This window comes from Dryobates pubescens, chromosome 10 (genome assembly GCF_014839835.1).
Source record: "Dryobates pubescens isolate bDryPub1 chromosome 10, bDryPub1.pri, whole genome shotgun sequence".
NCBI lineage: Eukaryota > Metazoa > Chordata > Aves > Piciformes > Picidae > Dryobates > Dryobates pubescens.
In genome coordinates, this window is record NC_071621.1 from 30,753,897 (window position 1) to 30,768,376 (window position 14,480).

General features: G+C 43.6%; 1 protein-coding gene across 1 annotated transcript in view; it reads left to right on the forward strand.

Annotated features, from left to right (window-relative positions):
- PGR (progesterone receptor) overlaps positions 1–2,910 on the forward strand; it is a 42,348-nt gene extending 39,438 nt beyond the window's left edge. Inside the window, exons 7-8 of the mRNA XM_054164630.1 lie at positions 651–808; positions 2,755–2,910. Coding sequence (XP_054020605.1) covers positions 651–808; positions 2,755–2,910 — 314 coding nt within the window. The remainder of the gene's footprint in view (positions 1–650; positions 809–2,754) is intronic.
- The last annotated feature ends 11,570 nt before the right edge of the window (positions 2,911–14,480 follow it).

Sequence of the window (14,480 nt, forward strand, 5' to 3'; positions counted from 1 at the left end):
CCCTTATGCTTGCTGTCAGAATATGCAATGTTAACTGTGACACTGTGAAATATCACTGGCAAGAGAGAAAGGAAAGAAGACATTTAACAGCTCTTTCAAAAACACTGTTTGGAGTATGACTGTGCTTTTATGTGTGATTATTATAGAGAAGCAAGGATTTAGATTTGATTGCCAGACCAGGTTGTTATTTTGTTGTTGTTGTTTCTTTTATCATTTCTCAGTTGCCTTTAACAACATAAACTGTAAAACTTGTGTATTGCTGTCCACAACTACCTGAAGGGTGGTTGCAGCCAGGAGGGGGTGGGTCTCTTCTCCCAGGCAACCAGTGCCAGAACGAGAGGACACAGTCTCAAGATGTGCCAGGGGAAGTTTAGGCTCCAGGTGAGGAGAAAGGTCTTCACAGAGAGAGTTGTTAGCTGTTGGAATGTGCTGCCCAGGGAGGTGGCGGAGTGCCTGTCCCTGGTGGTGTTCAAGAGGGGATTGGACGTGGCACTTAAAGCCATGGTTTAGTTAGTCAGGAGGTGTTGGGTGACAGCTTGGACTTGATGACCTTTGAGGTCTTTTCCAACCTTATTGATTCTATGATTCTGTGATATGCTAATGAATTGTACTGCACAGCATGAAATACTAACATACTCCTTTCTTTTTAGTTCCTTTGGAAGGTCTTAGAAGTCAAAGCCAATTTGATGAGATGAGAACGAGTTACATTAGAGAGCTGGTGAAGGCCATCGGTTTGCGCCAGAAAGGCGTCGTGGCCAACTCGCAACGTTTCTATCAACTGACAAAGCTGATGGATTCCATGCATGATGTAAGTTTACTTGTTACTGTGGTTTTGCTTTTTAGGTAAGAAGGAACTTGTGTTTCTGTAAAAGTAATTCTATGGAAAGTGCCCAGGAGAACAAAAGAACGTCATCTCCAAAGAACAAAAGAAAACCCCTCTCCATTTTCCCTTTAGTGTGTATATTTGTGTGAATAGAGAGTTAAACATTTGCCATCAGTGTATGTTGGATACCAGACTCAAGCATTTCACAAACATGCATTTGAGTGCTACCAGTTTGTTTGTGGTGGGTTGAAGTTTCCCCCCTCAACAGTAACTAAATTATAAAGGCACAGCCTAAAACCACCACAGTGTTTCAGTATTGCTATAAGATAACTGGTAGAGTAGTAGTTTTGGGTAGGGGATTGCATGTATTTGTCTGCCTGTGTATTTGTGTGCCTGTGTATTTGTGTTCAGAAAAGCATTTAAATAATACAAAGAATAGGCAACTCAGTTGGCAAAATCAGGCTACTAAGAATTAGGGAAAAAGAACCAAGATTGGTTTTGCAGCTGTAATTCAACTACCTTTCTGTGGGTATTCTATGCCATTTTTTCATAATCTGTCTGTATTTGGGAACTGAGTCATCTGTGAAAACTCTAGTGATGATGTCACAGAGATTCATGTGTCTTAAAAGACACAGATGAATACATAGAATAAACCAGGTTGGAGGAGACCTTCAAGATCATCGCGTCCAACCCATCAACCAATCCAACACCACCTGAACAACTAACCCATGGACTCCTGCTTGTATCCTATCATCTAAACATCCACTGAAAATGAGGGTGGGCATTTTGTATAAACCTTTGCCCATGTAAATATTATTTTGTAGTGGCTGCTGTATCTCTGCAACAGAGACAGAAAGCAGAAGTAGCTTAATGGTTGAGCAAGTGCTGAGGGAGTGGCACTGATGTAGTTTAGAATCAGGGAATCATAGAATCATTAGGGTTGGACAAGACCTCGAAGATCCTCAATTCAGGAACAGTCTTTTGAGTTAAGTGCTGATTGTCAGGAGCTCACAGGGAGTTCAGGGAAGGATGGAGTCTTTGCATAATTGTATTGTTCTGCACTTGGCAAATCTGCATTTTAGATTAGTTATTTGGGAATTAAAAACTCTCATTGTTACTAATTCCTCCTTCTGATGAGAGAAAAACAAAACAAAATGAAACAAACAAATGAACAAACCCTCCCCCCCCCAAAAAAAAAAGCCCCAAAGCCAAGACAAAAACACCCCCAAAGAAAAAAAAACACAATTTTGAACCTTGAAGAGACCTTTTAGATTAGTCAAGAGAGGTAACTACATTGATAGTTATGAGGTTCACCAGGTGGTCTGGAATCTTTTGATCCAGAAGAGAAACCTCCTTAACCATTTCCATTATCCACAAACATCACAGTCACCATTTAGCTATTACATCACCTCAGATACCAGCAAAAGGAGAATGGGACAGGTATTAAAAGCATCCTTACAAGTGAAGGTAGACAAGAGAAAATTCTGAAGGAAGGATATGGAGCTTGATTTTAAGTATTTACTGGTGGTCAGACTGCAGTCATCAGTGGGGGCTGCCAGTCCTAACCCTTTCCCTGTATCTCAGTTGAAGTGGCATACACATAAAAAGACATGGAGACACGTTGAACATCAGGATAAAATGAAAGATTGAATACTTGTTTAGTCATTGCCATTGTTCATGGTGCATGTCATGAGTGAGGATGATGCTAGTTTCTGATATTAATGAGGCACTGCTTTTATGTGGCCATGCTATTTAGCTGTGTTTAGGATTTTTGCAGTGGGAGGATATTTTAATAGGGAATGACAAACACTCTCATTATTGATTCAAGGAATGACAGCTGGTGGATGTATGAATTAAGTGATTGACAGCATGTTTTCCTGGCTGCATTACTCTTAGCCTGATTTATCATGTTTGTATTCTATTAAATCCAGCTAGTGAAACAGCTCCATCTCTTCTGTCTGAACACATTTCTCCAGTCCCGTGCACTGAGTGTCGAATTCCCCGAGATGATGTCCGAGGTGATTGCTGCCCAGCTACCCAAGATTCTGGCAGGAATGGTGAAGCCTCTTCTCTTTCACAAAAAGTGAAATGTTTTTTCTCTTATCATAGAGATGATTTCTGGGTCATATTTTGTTTGTTTATTTTGGTCAAGATTTTGCAATGTCAAGACTTCAGTATATTTGTCATACTTACCTTGCCTACTGCTTTATATTTGTAACATACACAAGCCCTGTAAGCTTGGTGTACATATTGTGAGTTCCTGATTCCTTAACTGCAAAAAAATCACAATAGTCATGAGAAATGTTTTGGAAACTCAGCTAGGCTGCTTTTTAGGTATGCTTAAAGAATGACAATGAATAGTTTTCAGATTGCTAAGAACTTGCACAGTTTTTTTCCTTACGTCACACATGCTCCGAATTTCTGCTCTGACATGGTGTCAACTTTTTACTTCAGTCCATTGTGTGCATGGATACTTGTGGGCATGTGTGTAACACAAGATTTTGAGGAAGTAAAATACATATTGCCCACATTTTCTCATGGATATTTTGCTTTTTATGAACTCATCTGCCTCACAGAGATATCCTTTCCAAGTCAGCTGTCTAGAATTAAGTAGATGTCACTGCAATGCCCTCATGAGTAACAGAAGTGCTAGCCACTAAATACGTGTTCATATTTGTGTCTGTGCTCATACTGCATTGAAAATCTGAGTTGAGCCTACTGCTCTCTGCAGCCTTCAGTGCAGCTCTCCTTCAAAAGTGGGAAAGCTTAGGAAAATGTCTGTACATTACCCCAGCAGCAATGTGTGTGCAGAGCCACGCAGCTTTGGTTGTCATCGTTTTCCTTAAAAGTTCAGCAGTTATTAAAGCTGAATCACTTAGCTATCTCAAATCAGTCAGCTTGAAAGTTCTGTGTTTCAAAAGCTTTAAATAGAGATGTTTTCATTGACTACAGCTCTTAATAACCTGAAGGTTTTGAATTCCAATGCTGAATACTCAAGAAGCCATTAACATCAAATTACAGTGAGACTAACTGCAGAAAGAGATGGAAAATCTGACTGCAAACATTTTGATACCCATCAGGCTCATTTCAATACTATTTAGTGGAGCTACATATTTTGTGCTTCAAAGGCATGCCATTATGGTTGGGGTAACTATAAAAGGGGAATTGGACTAAATTAGCCTTACACATCCAAGAAGACTGAAAGATTTTAATGTGGTGCTGTTTGTTCATTTGATACGGATAGGAAGCAGCTCGTGCATTTAAGGCAGTAAATTGTTGATGTATTTAAACCACAGAGAACTGGATAAAGCCTGAGAAGAATGTATTAAACCACAACAGATTCTGACAGTCACTAAAGATGATACTCAGGTTCTCTAACAACATAGCAAATGGTCTCTTTCTGCATCCATTACATGTTGCATGCATCCATCACATGATAGCACGCTGTTGATGGTGTGTAGCTTGGTTTGTATAGACATATCCTTGTCATGTGCACAAATGCCCATAGGACATAACTTCAGCCTCCCTGATTAAATCAGGGTGCCCCTCATGAAAAGTCACTTGTTCATAAAAATTAGGTCCTGACTCTTGGGAAAAGGTAGCTCTAAAGGTAACTAGTTACCATTTCCTAAAGCAAACCAACAAGAAGCTGCATTACAAATGGGGATAAAAACATCTTTTGAGATTTCCACATCATAGTAACACAAAACTCATTAGAGTTGGAGGAAAGCTGTGGCCCTGGAACTTGGTGTTAGTTGCTTTGGTTTGTAATTTCTAACTGCCCAGAGACAATTTCTTTCATGTTCAATACAGTCTGACTTTCAGCTGTGATCCTTAAAGCAATCACGTTTTAATAAATAACACCAAATTCTGTGTTTCTACCTACTGAAGTTTTGTTTTCTTTGTTTTTCTTTGTATTTGCATTCAGTAGTTGTGGAGCTTAGTGAAAAAAGTCCATTTCAACCATTCCACTTCAGTGCATTTTTTGGGGGACTTAATCATTGCCATATGATTTACCATTGAATAAACAGAATGTCTATGTTACTGTTTAGATTGAAATGTTAATAGGAAGTTCCCACACTGAAAAGCCTGAAATCTAATTCTGAAATTGGAAAACAGAGCAGGCAATGTCTTAGGAATGCTGTAATCAGCCTCCATCTGCCTTTTTTGCTCAATCCCTGAAATTTGTTAGTAGCTGCCATGTCACCGTGTCCCATAAATACGGCAGATTAGGCTGAAATGCTCTCTGTTCTTCTCAGAGGCATAATCAAAGCAGAAGGCAAGCCATCTTTTGAGGCTAGAGAGCAGAAGTTTAGAACCATTTTCAAATTGCATTTCTTAAAGAAAAACCATCCCAGAAGTTCATGCTCATGATAAATGCACTACAGAAGACAGGAAAACTTTGGCTGAGTGTGACTGCTCTGTGAATTTGGCAGTCTTGTGTTCATAACGTGACTGAAGTTCAAAGGGACTGGTTTAAGTGGAGAACTTCCAGCTTTGGCACCAGATGATAAAATTCCCTTTGGTCTCCACTTTGACACCACCTGGATTATGCCAACAGGGTGAACCAGTACTGATCAAAATGCTTGATTGCTTCCTGGCCTATAGAAACCACGTGGACTGTGACCTTTCAACACTGTGGCACTGTCCAGAAAGCCACCAGCAAGGTAGCTTTTCTCTTTGAGTTTTTGTAGAGACAACAAGGCTTTCTTGCTGTCTGAATTTCTTTGCATTAATATTTGTTTACAGATTAATTTTTTTGTTTCTTTGTTTAAGTTAGGGTTGGGGGTTTTTTATCTGAACTTTACAAATAGGTCTAAAGAAAACATCTTGTAGTCCTTCTCAATACACTGAACAAAGCACAACAACATTGGAGCTTCTTATGGTGCATTTTGCACGCTGGAAGTGGGAGGTTTTGGCAGACAGGCCTTCTTGCTTTCTGACATCTATGATGTGCCTGTTTGACTTGAAGGATAGGAGGTCTGTTGTCCTTACGAGAAAGCTTGCAATTCTGTGGATTTCAGACATGACTTTTTGACTGAGCTGTCATGAACAGTTCTTCATTTTACACTGAATAATGTGAGCTATGCCTGAGGCTAAACCTCTCCCTTTCTGTACAGTTTAGGTGTTTTTGACCCAAGGCCATTAGCATTGCCTTCTGCGAGTACTTCAGTGAAGCAAACCAGCCAACCCATAAAGTCTGCTGTTTGCTTTGAGCTCTGCTGTCCTTAGTCAGTCTGGTAGAGACATCTCATTTCTAATTTTTAAAGAATGTTTTAGAGCTTAAGTGCCTGGATGTGGCTGCCTAGCTGTGTTGGGAGAGCTGTGACAATGCAGTGCAGACAAGGGGAGACCTTCAGCCCTGGGGAGCCGTCCTGCTCTTTCACACCAAGTTGCTCCGCAGTTGTACCTGCTCTGCTTGAATCAACACAAAAGATTAAACACTTGGCTCATGTTTTTACAGGGCTTCGTTGGATCAACACTTTTGATGAGCCTTTAGGGAAGGGAGAATGTGTATTTGTTAACAGCTAGTGTGTGACAGAGGGAAATGCAGTCTGAGAAGCTGGGGATGCACTGCAATCACGTTTCCTTGTGTTACATCTAGACAAGCTGAGAGTTCAGTTTGTGTTTTCTGACAGGTCAGTGCTTCATTAGTACCTTACCTTTTTTACTTTTTTCCCCCCTTTCCCTGTGAAGTACAGATTATGCCTCTCCTTTCATTGGGAGCATCAGTTGCTGTCCTGGGTTCCTATCTAAACCCCAAGATTCATTTCAGTTGCCTGACATACAGGTAGCATGAACAGCAATATCTGTAGGGGCCCTTCCTTCCCTATGCTCTCCTACCTGCACACACTCAAGGTTAATTTATCCCCAAAGCAGGAGAGGATGAGGCTGGACTACATCCATGCAGCAGTGCCACTCCAAATATATGTCTCTTGCCTGACATGCCATTTGTGGCACTCTGACCTCTCTTTCCTGCAAATAAGTCAGCGTGCAGCCACAGAGGCAATGTCCAAAGCCCTCCCATCTTTCCATGGCTCAAAATCCTGTGTGCATACTGCCAGGCTGGACTGTCAGCATTGCTGGATTTATTGGTTTGTACTGCTTTGTGTCATGATGACCTGACTTGAATGGTCTGTTTTTAATTTAGTTCTCTTTTTTTTTCCCCCTTGGAAGATTGGGGGTGGGGGAAAAAGTCCTCTTTTAGGTGTTTGGGTTTTTTCCTTCATTTCAGAATTGATGAGGTTTGTTTTTATTTTCAATGGCAATTAACAAAACCCTCTGCTTGGCAACTTGCCTATAATGCTTAAGCAAAAGCAACAGTTAGGTTGACATTATTTCCATGTAGGATAGTACTGTAGCTTTTCAGATCCTTCAAAAGAAACGTGCAGTGAAAGGTGACTGCTTGGATATTAACCCAAGTAATTTAGCTGGCTATTTGCCTTAAAGAGAAAATATTCCCCAGGAGATAATCCTGCAGTGCTGTTGAGACTAATGCAGTAGTTGCATAACTTCAAGACCATGAGCAGTGCTTTTCCTTTGATACAAGTTTTTGCTCACATGTAGGTACTTTTTCCCTCGTTTGGCCCAAGAGTGCTCTGCACAGGGTGATTAAAGAATATAAAGGATGTTGAGGAGTGGTGAGCTTTCATTTAATTCTAATTTATCATTTAAAACTGGCAAAATTTCAGCTTCTTGCAAGTGTTGAGTTGTGGTTATTGTCAAAATACCATCACAAGTCATAGATCATGTTTTTCTGACCATGAAAACTAAATTACCCTTTCACGTTTGCAGGTACAATAGTTCCACCAGCTTACCATTGAGGCATATCAGTGAGGAAGTTCTCACAGTATCATTTATATAGTCTCACTCTATTGCATTTTCCCACAGCTCAATTTAAATGTCCTCCCAGCCAGTGCAGCACATAAAATCTCTCTCTGCTATATTGAGGAAAAAAGAAATACACAATTGGCAGGAATCCCCAATCCAGAATGAACCAGGTTGGAAAAGACCTTTGAGATCATGGAGTCCAACCTATCACCCAACACCATCTAATCAACTAAACCATGGCACTGAGTGCCTCATCCGGTCTCTTGTTAAACACTTCCAGTGATGGTGACTCCACCACCTCCCTGGGCAGCCCCTTCCAATGACCAATCACTCTTTCTGTGAAGAATTTCCTCCTAACATCCAGCCTAAATCTTCCCTGGCACAGCTTGAGACTGTGTCCTATCATTCTGTTGGTGGTTGTCTGGGAGAAGAGACCACCCCCCACCTGGCTACAACCACCCTTCAGGTAGTTGTAGAGAGCAAGAAGGACTCCCCTGAGACCTTTACTCTTCTCCAGGCTAAACAACCCCAGCTCCCTCAGCCTCTCCCCACAGGGCTTCTGCTCTGAACCCCTCCCCAGCTTTGTTGCCCTTCTCCGGACATGTTCTAGCAACTCATCTTTCCAGAGCTCTGCATCACTGAAGTCCATGGCTGTGTACTTTCAAACAGGTGGCTCCACTGGATGAAAACCATCTAGTTGGCATAATAAATAACTTTGCTACCAAGTCAGAAATAACTGGGCAGCCCAGTAGAGGCACCTTTGTGTTACATAGGTCCCAAAGCTCCTTTTAGCAGACAGTCACCCTGTGCATTGGCCAGCTCACTCCTTGCAACCATTCTACACGAAGCCAGCAGCACTGGGTGTGCTGTTGCATGCAGTTCACAGCGATGGCCACAGCCACCTTATGTTTCCCTGGGAGACAGAAACAGCTACCCCTTCTCAGGCTTTGCATAATACAGGGCAGGTGTCTCTTTGCCTGCTCACAAGGCAAGGTTATAAGCATCTGTCCAAATTAAAATGTCAAGATTCTGGAAGCATGAGGAAGGTTTTCCTTTCAAGTATGCCTCAGGTCTTCCCTGAAGACAGCCATTCATTTTAAGAAAAACTACAGGACAGAGAAAAGCAAAACCTAAAGGTTCAACACTGGGCTGGGGACTCCTGCAGTCTCCAGTCTCTTGCACTTTCTGCATTTCACACAACATCTGCAGCACAGTTCCCATGTTTGTTACATGTTTCTTCTCCCATCCCTCCCCTGCCTCCATCACACTTTCTTTCCCAAGGAGTACTTGGATGTGTAATGCATTGGCACTTTGTAGAGGCTTTGCAATCCTCAATGGAAAATTTTGCAGAAAGCCAAATAATCCTTGACTTGGAGACATATTTGGGCTGGGGTTAGCAATTCTCTGTATTTAACACTCAAGATTCTGATGGACATAGTTTGCAGTTTGTTGCTATTGGTTTTAGGTTTTGAGGAGAAGAGACTTGTGTATAAGACTTCTGTCTTTTCCTCTTGTGAAGAGCAGCTTGCAGCTCTCTATTTGTACATCTGAAATAATAGCTTTCAAGTATTTTTGTAAAGGTGTTGTCTAGCTACATTGTCTCATGTCCAATAAACTGGGGATATGCTTACTCTGTAGTAGTATGGAAAGTGTCTGAGTCTATAGTTACCACCGGATGGAAGGTAAAGCCTACACAAACGGCACTGTGCTGTAACTGGAGGTGCAGTCACCAGTACCAGGCTGGTGGAGCCACACTGGGGCTTGCACTTCCATGGAGTTAATGACAAAAATGGAGTAGTCTCACAGCAGGAGCTAATCACCTAACTAATGGGCTGCCCAGGGAGATGGTGGAGTTGCCATCACTGGAGGTGTTTAGGAGGAGACTGGATGGGGTTCTTGGTGCCATGGTTTAGTTGATTAGACGGTGTTGGATGATGGGTTGGGCTCGATGATCTTGAAGGTCTCTTCCAACCTGGTCTATTCTATTCTATTCTATTCTATTCTATTCTATTCTATTCTATTCTATTCTATTCTATTCTATCCCATTCCCATTCCCATTCCTATTCCTATTCCTATTCCTATTCCTATTCCTATTCCTATTATTCCTATTCATCTTACTATTGCAGGATTACACTGTCTTGTGCTGTCAGCAAAGTCAGCATTGAAAACCTTGGTTCAGGTTACTGAAGGAGACTAATTTCAGTTTGATTACTTGGGCAGCTCCAGGTTAGACTGACACACACACTGCTTGTTTGGAGAATTTAAATCTGTGTGGTGGAGGGGTGGGGTTATTTTCCATTTTATTTGCAATTCAAACCTTCCATGAAGTTCAAAGAATGAGCCTTTTCTTACCTTCTGTGGAAGGTAGTGACTTAATAAAAACTTCAAGCTGTGAAACTCTTAGTGGATAAAACAAACAAACAAACAAAATTAAGCTACAATGCATCCTGATCTTCTGGCATAAATACACACAAAGGAAAATGTTATTAAAAGGTGTGACCTGCAGTGTGGTAGCTGCAGGCACAGCGCAACAGGCTGGGGACAGAGTGGTTGGAGAGCAGCCAGGCAGAAAGGGACCTGGAGGGTACAGGCTGACAGCCAGCAGTGTGCCCAGGTGGCCAAGAAGGCCAAAGGCATCCTGGCCTGCGTCAGAAATAGTATGGCCAGAAGGAGCAGGGAAGTCATTGTGCCCCTGTACTCAGCTGTACTGGTTAGGCCACACCTTGAGTCCTGTGTCCAGTTCTGGGCCCCTCAGTTTAAGAAGGACATTGAGACTCTTGAACGTGTCCAGAGAAGGGCAACGAGGCTGGGGAGAGGCCTTGAGCACAAGCCCTATGAGGAGAGGCTGAGGGAGCTGGGGTTGTTTAGCCTGGAGAAGAGGAGGCTCAGGGGAGACCTCATTGTTTTCTACGACTACCTGAAAGGTGGTTGTAGGCAGGAAGGGGTTGGTCTCCTCTCCCAGGCAACCAGCACTAGAACAAGATGACACAGTCTCAAGCTGTGCCAGGGGAAGTTTAGGCTGGAGGTGAGGAGAAAGTTCTTCACTGAGAGAATCATTCATCATTGGAATGTGCTGCCCAGGGAGGTGGTGGAGTCCCCATCCCTGGAGGTGTTCAAGAGGGGATTGGATGTGGCACTTGGTGCCATGGTTTAGTCATGAGGTCTGTGGACTCGATGATCTTTGAGGTCTCTTCCAACCTTGGTGATACTGTGATACTGTTATCATAAACAGTTTGACCAGATTGGGATTTATCACATAGAGATGATTTTTCCCCCAGTTAGTTAAAAACCATTCCATGCAATATTTAACAATAGTGGAAGGCATTTGATTAATAGAAAATACAAGGATTTCTTTAAAGTGGAAATGCTATTGCCAGCTGGCACCCAGAAGAAAATAAGGGGTTTTTGAGACACTGAGGACCTACAGTGTGCCAGCTCGGGAGACTCTGCTCCTCCTTAAACATGCATTCAGCTGAGCACACCTGTAGTGGTACCTTTATTTAGTCTCCAGTTATATATTTATGCAAGAATATTTCTCTGGATTGAGTGGAATGACTTTGTATGTGCATGCTACATCCCAATGCAGTCCCAGTGCCTACCTCTTCTACTCAAGAATTTTTTTGGTGGGGTTTTGTTTGGGTTTTTTGTTTGTTTTTCCAGGCATGGTAATGGAAGGGTATAAAAATGAGAATAAGGTTATTCACTATTTGAAATGTGGTGTTTAAGCCCTCTGTGGTGGAAGTCTTTGCTTTAACCTTTAGCTCATACAGCCTACCTAACTGGGATGGTTTTTTTCCTGTAACAGCTCCGACTCTGTAATGATAGAGGTGCTACAGAGACTCACTCCTCTCTCCACAGTGCAGGTGAACTGTCACTTAAACACACAAATGAGTTCATGCAATAATCATCTGCTGCTCACAGAGAAGACAACCCTGTTATTTTCTGATTATCTAGGTGAAAGAAGTAAGTGGTGTCAGAGCTCCTGCCATGCAGTAACTCAGACGAAACCGCAGTTTGGTTTCATGTGTGTCAATAACGAAGATGCTGCGGCTGGAGAAGGCACTAAATGGAGCCAACTTGAGGTGATGCTAAGAGGAGGCCACTGTCCTAAATCACCCAGTGCTGTGAAGGGTTTTGAGGTACTGCTGTTTTATTCAAGTGTGATGCACCCAACAGAAGGCAACTGACCCAAATGAGTCCCTTGGAAGTTGTGAAAAGCAAAGAGCTGTGTTTGTTCCACCTGCTGCTTGTGAGAGAGGCACACAAAGAACATTGTGGTATTTTCCCTCTATTCATGGAATCATAGAATCACAGAATGGTCTGGGTTGGAAGGGACCTTCAAAGGCCATCTACTCCAACCCCCCCTGCAGGAAGCAGGGGCATCTTCCACTAGATCAGGTTACTCAGAGCCTTGTCCAGCCTGACCTTGAATATCTTCAGGGACGGGGCTTCAGCTACATTCCTCAGCAACCTGTGCAGTGTTGCACCACCCTCATGGTAAAGAAGTTGCTCCTAACACCCAGTTTCAAGGAAACATTTAAACAGATGAGAGAATCATAGAATCTTAGAATCATAGAATCATAGAAGCAACAAGGTTGGAAAAGACCTCAAAGATCATCAAGTCCAACCTGTCACCACAGACCTCATGACTACTAAACCATGGCACCATGTGCCACATCCAATCCCCTCTTGAAAAACTATTACAGAAAGGCTTCAGTGGTGGCAGAACCTGAACCTCTTTGTACAACTTAGTTCTGTGTTGCTCCAAAGGTAAAAATGGTTGTGCTTGCTGGTTTTGCATCATCTGAGCTACAGGGGGATGGGGAGGGCAGAGGGGAAGGCAGAGTGAAGGCCCTGTTCCAAAGCAAAATGATGTCAGAAGTCACAGATGGAGGCTTGGAGAAGCACTCGTGTGGCTTTGAGTGCAGACTTCTCAAGGAAGGGTCTGGGGAGATCCCATATTGAGCCTGTACCAGAAGGGGCATTGTGTGGAATGAACATTTTTCACCTCCAAAGCAGGCAAAATTTGTCACAGCTGCAGAACAGAAGTGGTGCTTTTCAGAACCAAACGAGCATCCCTCAACCAAAAGTGGTGTCAGGAAATAAAGTGACTATTTAAGCTGTTGGTTTATGTATGGATCCCCAACACAATTTGTTTGTACCTTAATCTGAAGTCATCTTCTATCTACCTGTTTCCTTCAGATGTCCTTGGAGGGTGCTGCTGGAGTCTCCAAATGTGGGGATTTTTTTTGGGGGGTGGATTTTCCCCCAACAATATCCCCCAAGGATGCATATTGTGGCAATTCAGGAATCCCAGCCAGCACTCCATTCCCAGTGCTTTGTGCTCCACTTCACAGCTCGGGCATGCCCAAACCCTAATCTGTGTTATCTTGTGAGGTCCTTGCAAACAGCATTCGTTTCATTCTAGGAACCAGTTTTATCCTGTGTGCCAGTTAATTTATTTGGAGGAACACTCTATGGATTGATCTGGCTCAGGTTTCTTAGCTTTCTCCCGCCCAGGTTTGTGAATTGTCCTCTGAAGTGTTTCTCATGGCTTTCCCACCACACAGCTATCTCACCTGCTTGGGGGGTGTGCTGACATTTCCCCAGCAATGCCATGTCTGGACTATAAAGTCCCCAGGGGGTAGATGGGCTCTGCAGAGGGACCTTGACAGGCTGGACAGATGGGCAGAGTCCAGCATGTTGGCATTCAGCAAGTTCAAGTGTCGGATGCTGCACTTTGCTCACCACAACCCCATGCAGTGCTACACGTTGGAGAGCAGCCAGGCAGAAAGGGACCTGGGGGTACTGGTTGACAGCTGGCTGAACATGAGCCAGTAGTGTGCCCAGGTGGCCAAGAAGGCCAATGGCATCCTGGCCTGCATCAGGAATAATGTGGCCAGCAGGAGCAGGGAGGTCATTGTGCCCCTGTACTCAGCTGTACTGGTTAGGCCACACCTTGAGTCCTGTGTCCAGTTCTGGGCCTCTCAATTTAAGAAGGACATCGAGACTCTTGAATGCGTCCAGAGAAGGGCAACGAGGCTGGGGAGGGGTTTGGAGCACAGCCCTACAAGGAGAGGCTGAGGGAGCTGGGGTTGCTTAGCCTGGAGAAGAGGAGGCTCAGGGGAGACCTTATTGCTGTCTGCAACTACCTGAAGGGAGGTTGTAGCCAGAAGGGGGTTGGTTTCTTCTCCCAGGCAACCAGCACCAGAACAAGAGGACACAGTCTCAAGCTGTGCCAGGGGAAGTTTAGGCTGGAGGTGAGGAGAAAGTTCTTCCCAGAAAGAGTAATTGGCCATTGGAATGTGCTGCCCAGGGAGGTGGTAGAGTCACCATCCCTGGAGGTGTTCAGGAGGGGATTGGACGTGGCACTTGAAGCTATGATTTAGTAGTCATGAGGTGTTGGGTGACAGGTTGGACTTGATGATCTCTGAGGTCTTTTCCAACCTTATTGATTCTATGATTCTATGATTCAGATGAGCTTGGTTGGAGCCTGTGGCTCCTGCTCTGAGCTGGGACGCCTCATGCCCTCCATCCATCGCCTTGAGTCTCCCAAAGGATGAGCCCACCACCCCTTTTAGCACCCCACACCACAAAGCCCGCTGCTTGCCGGTGGGGATGGAGCCCATGGTCGCTGTGGTGTGAAGGATGCCCTGCCAAGTCTCGTTTTGAAGACACCCCAAATCCAGACACGCTGTTGGTTTGCCTTTGAAAGCCTCTTTTTTTGTAAGAAGACAAAAGCCATGACCATCAACAGCCACAAGTCACTGATGTTTTCAATTCAGATGGACTCTAATCCCTTCTAAGGGCACATGAGAGCCATTAA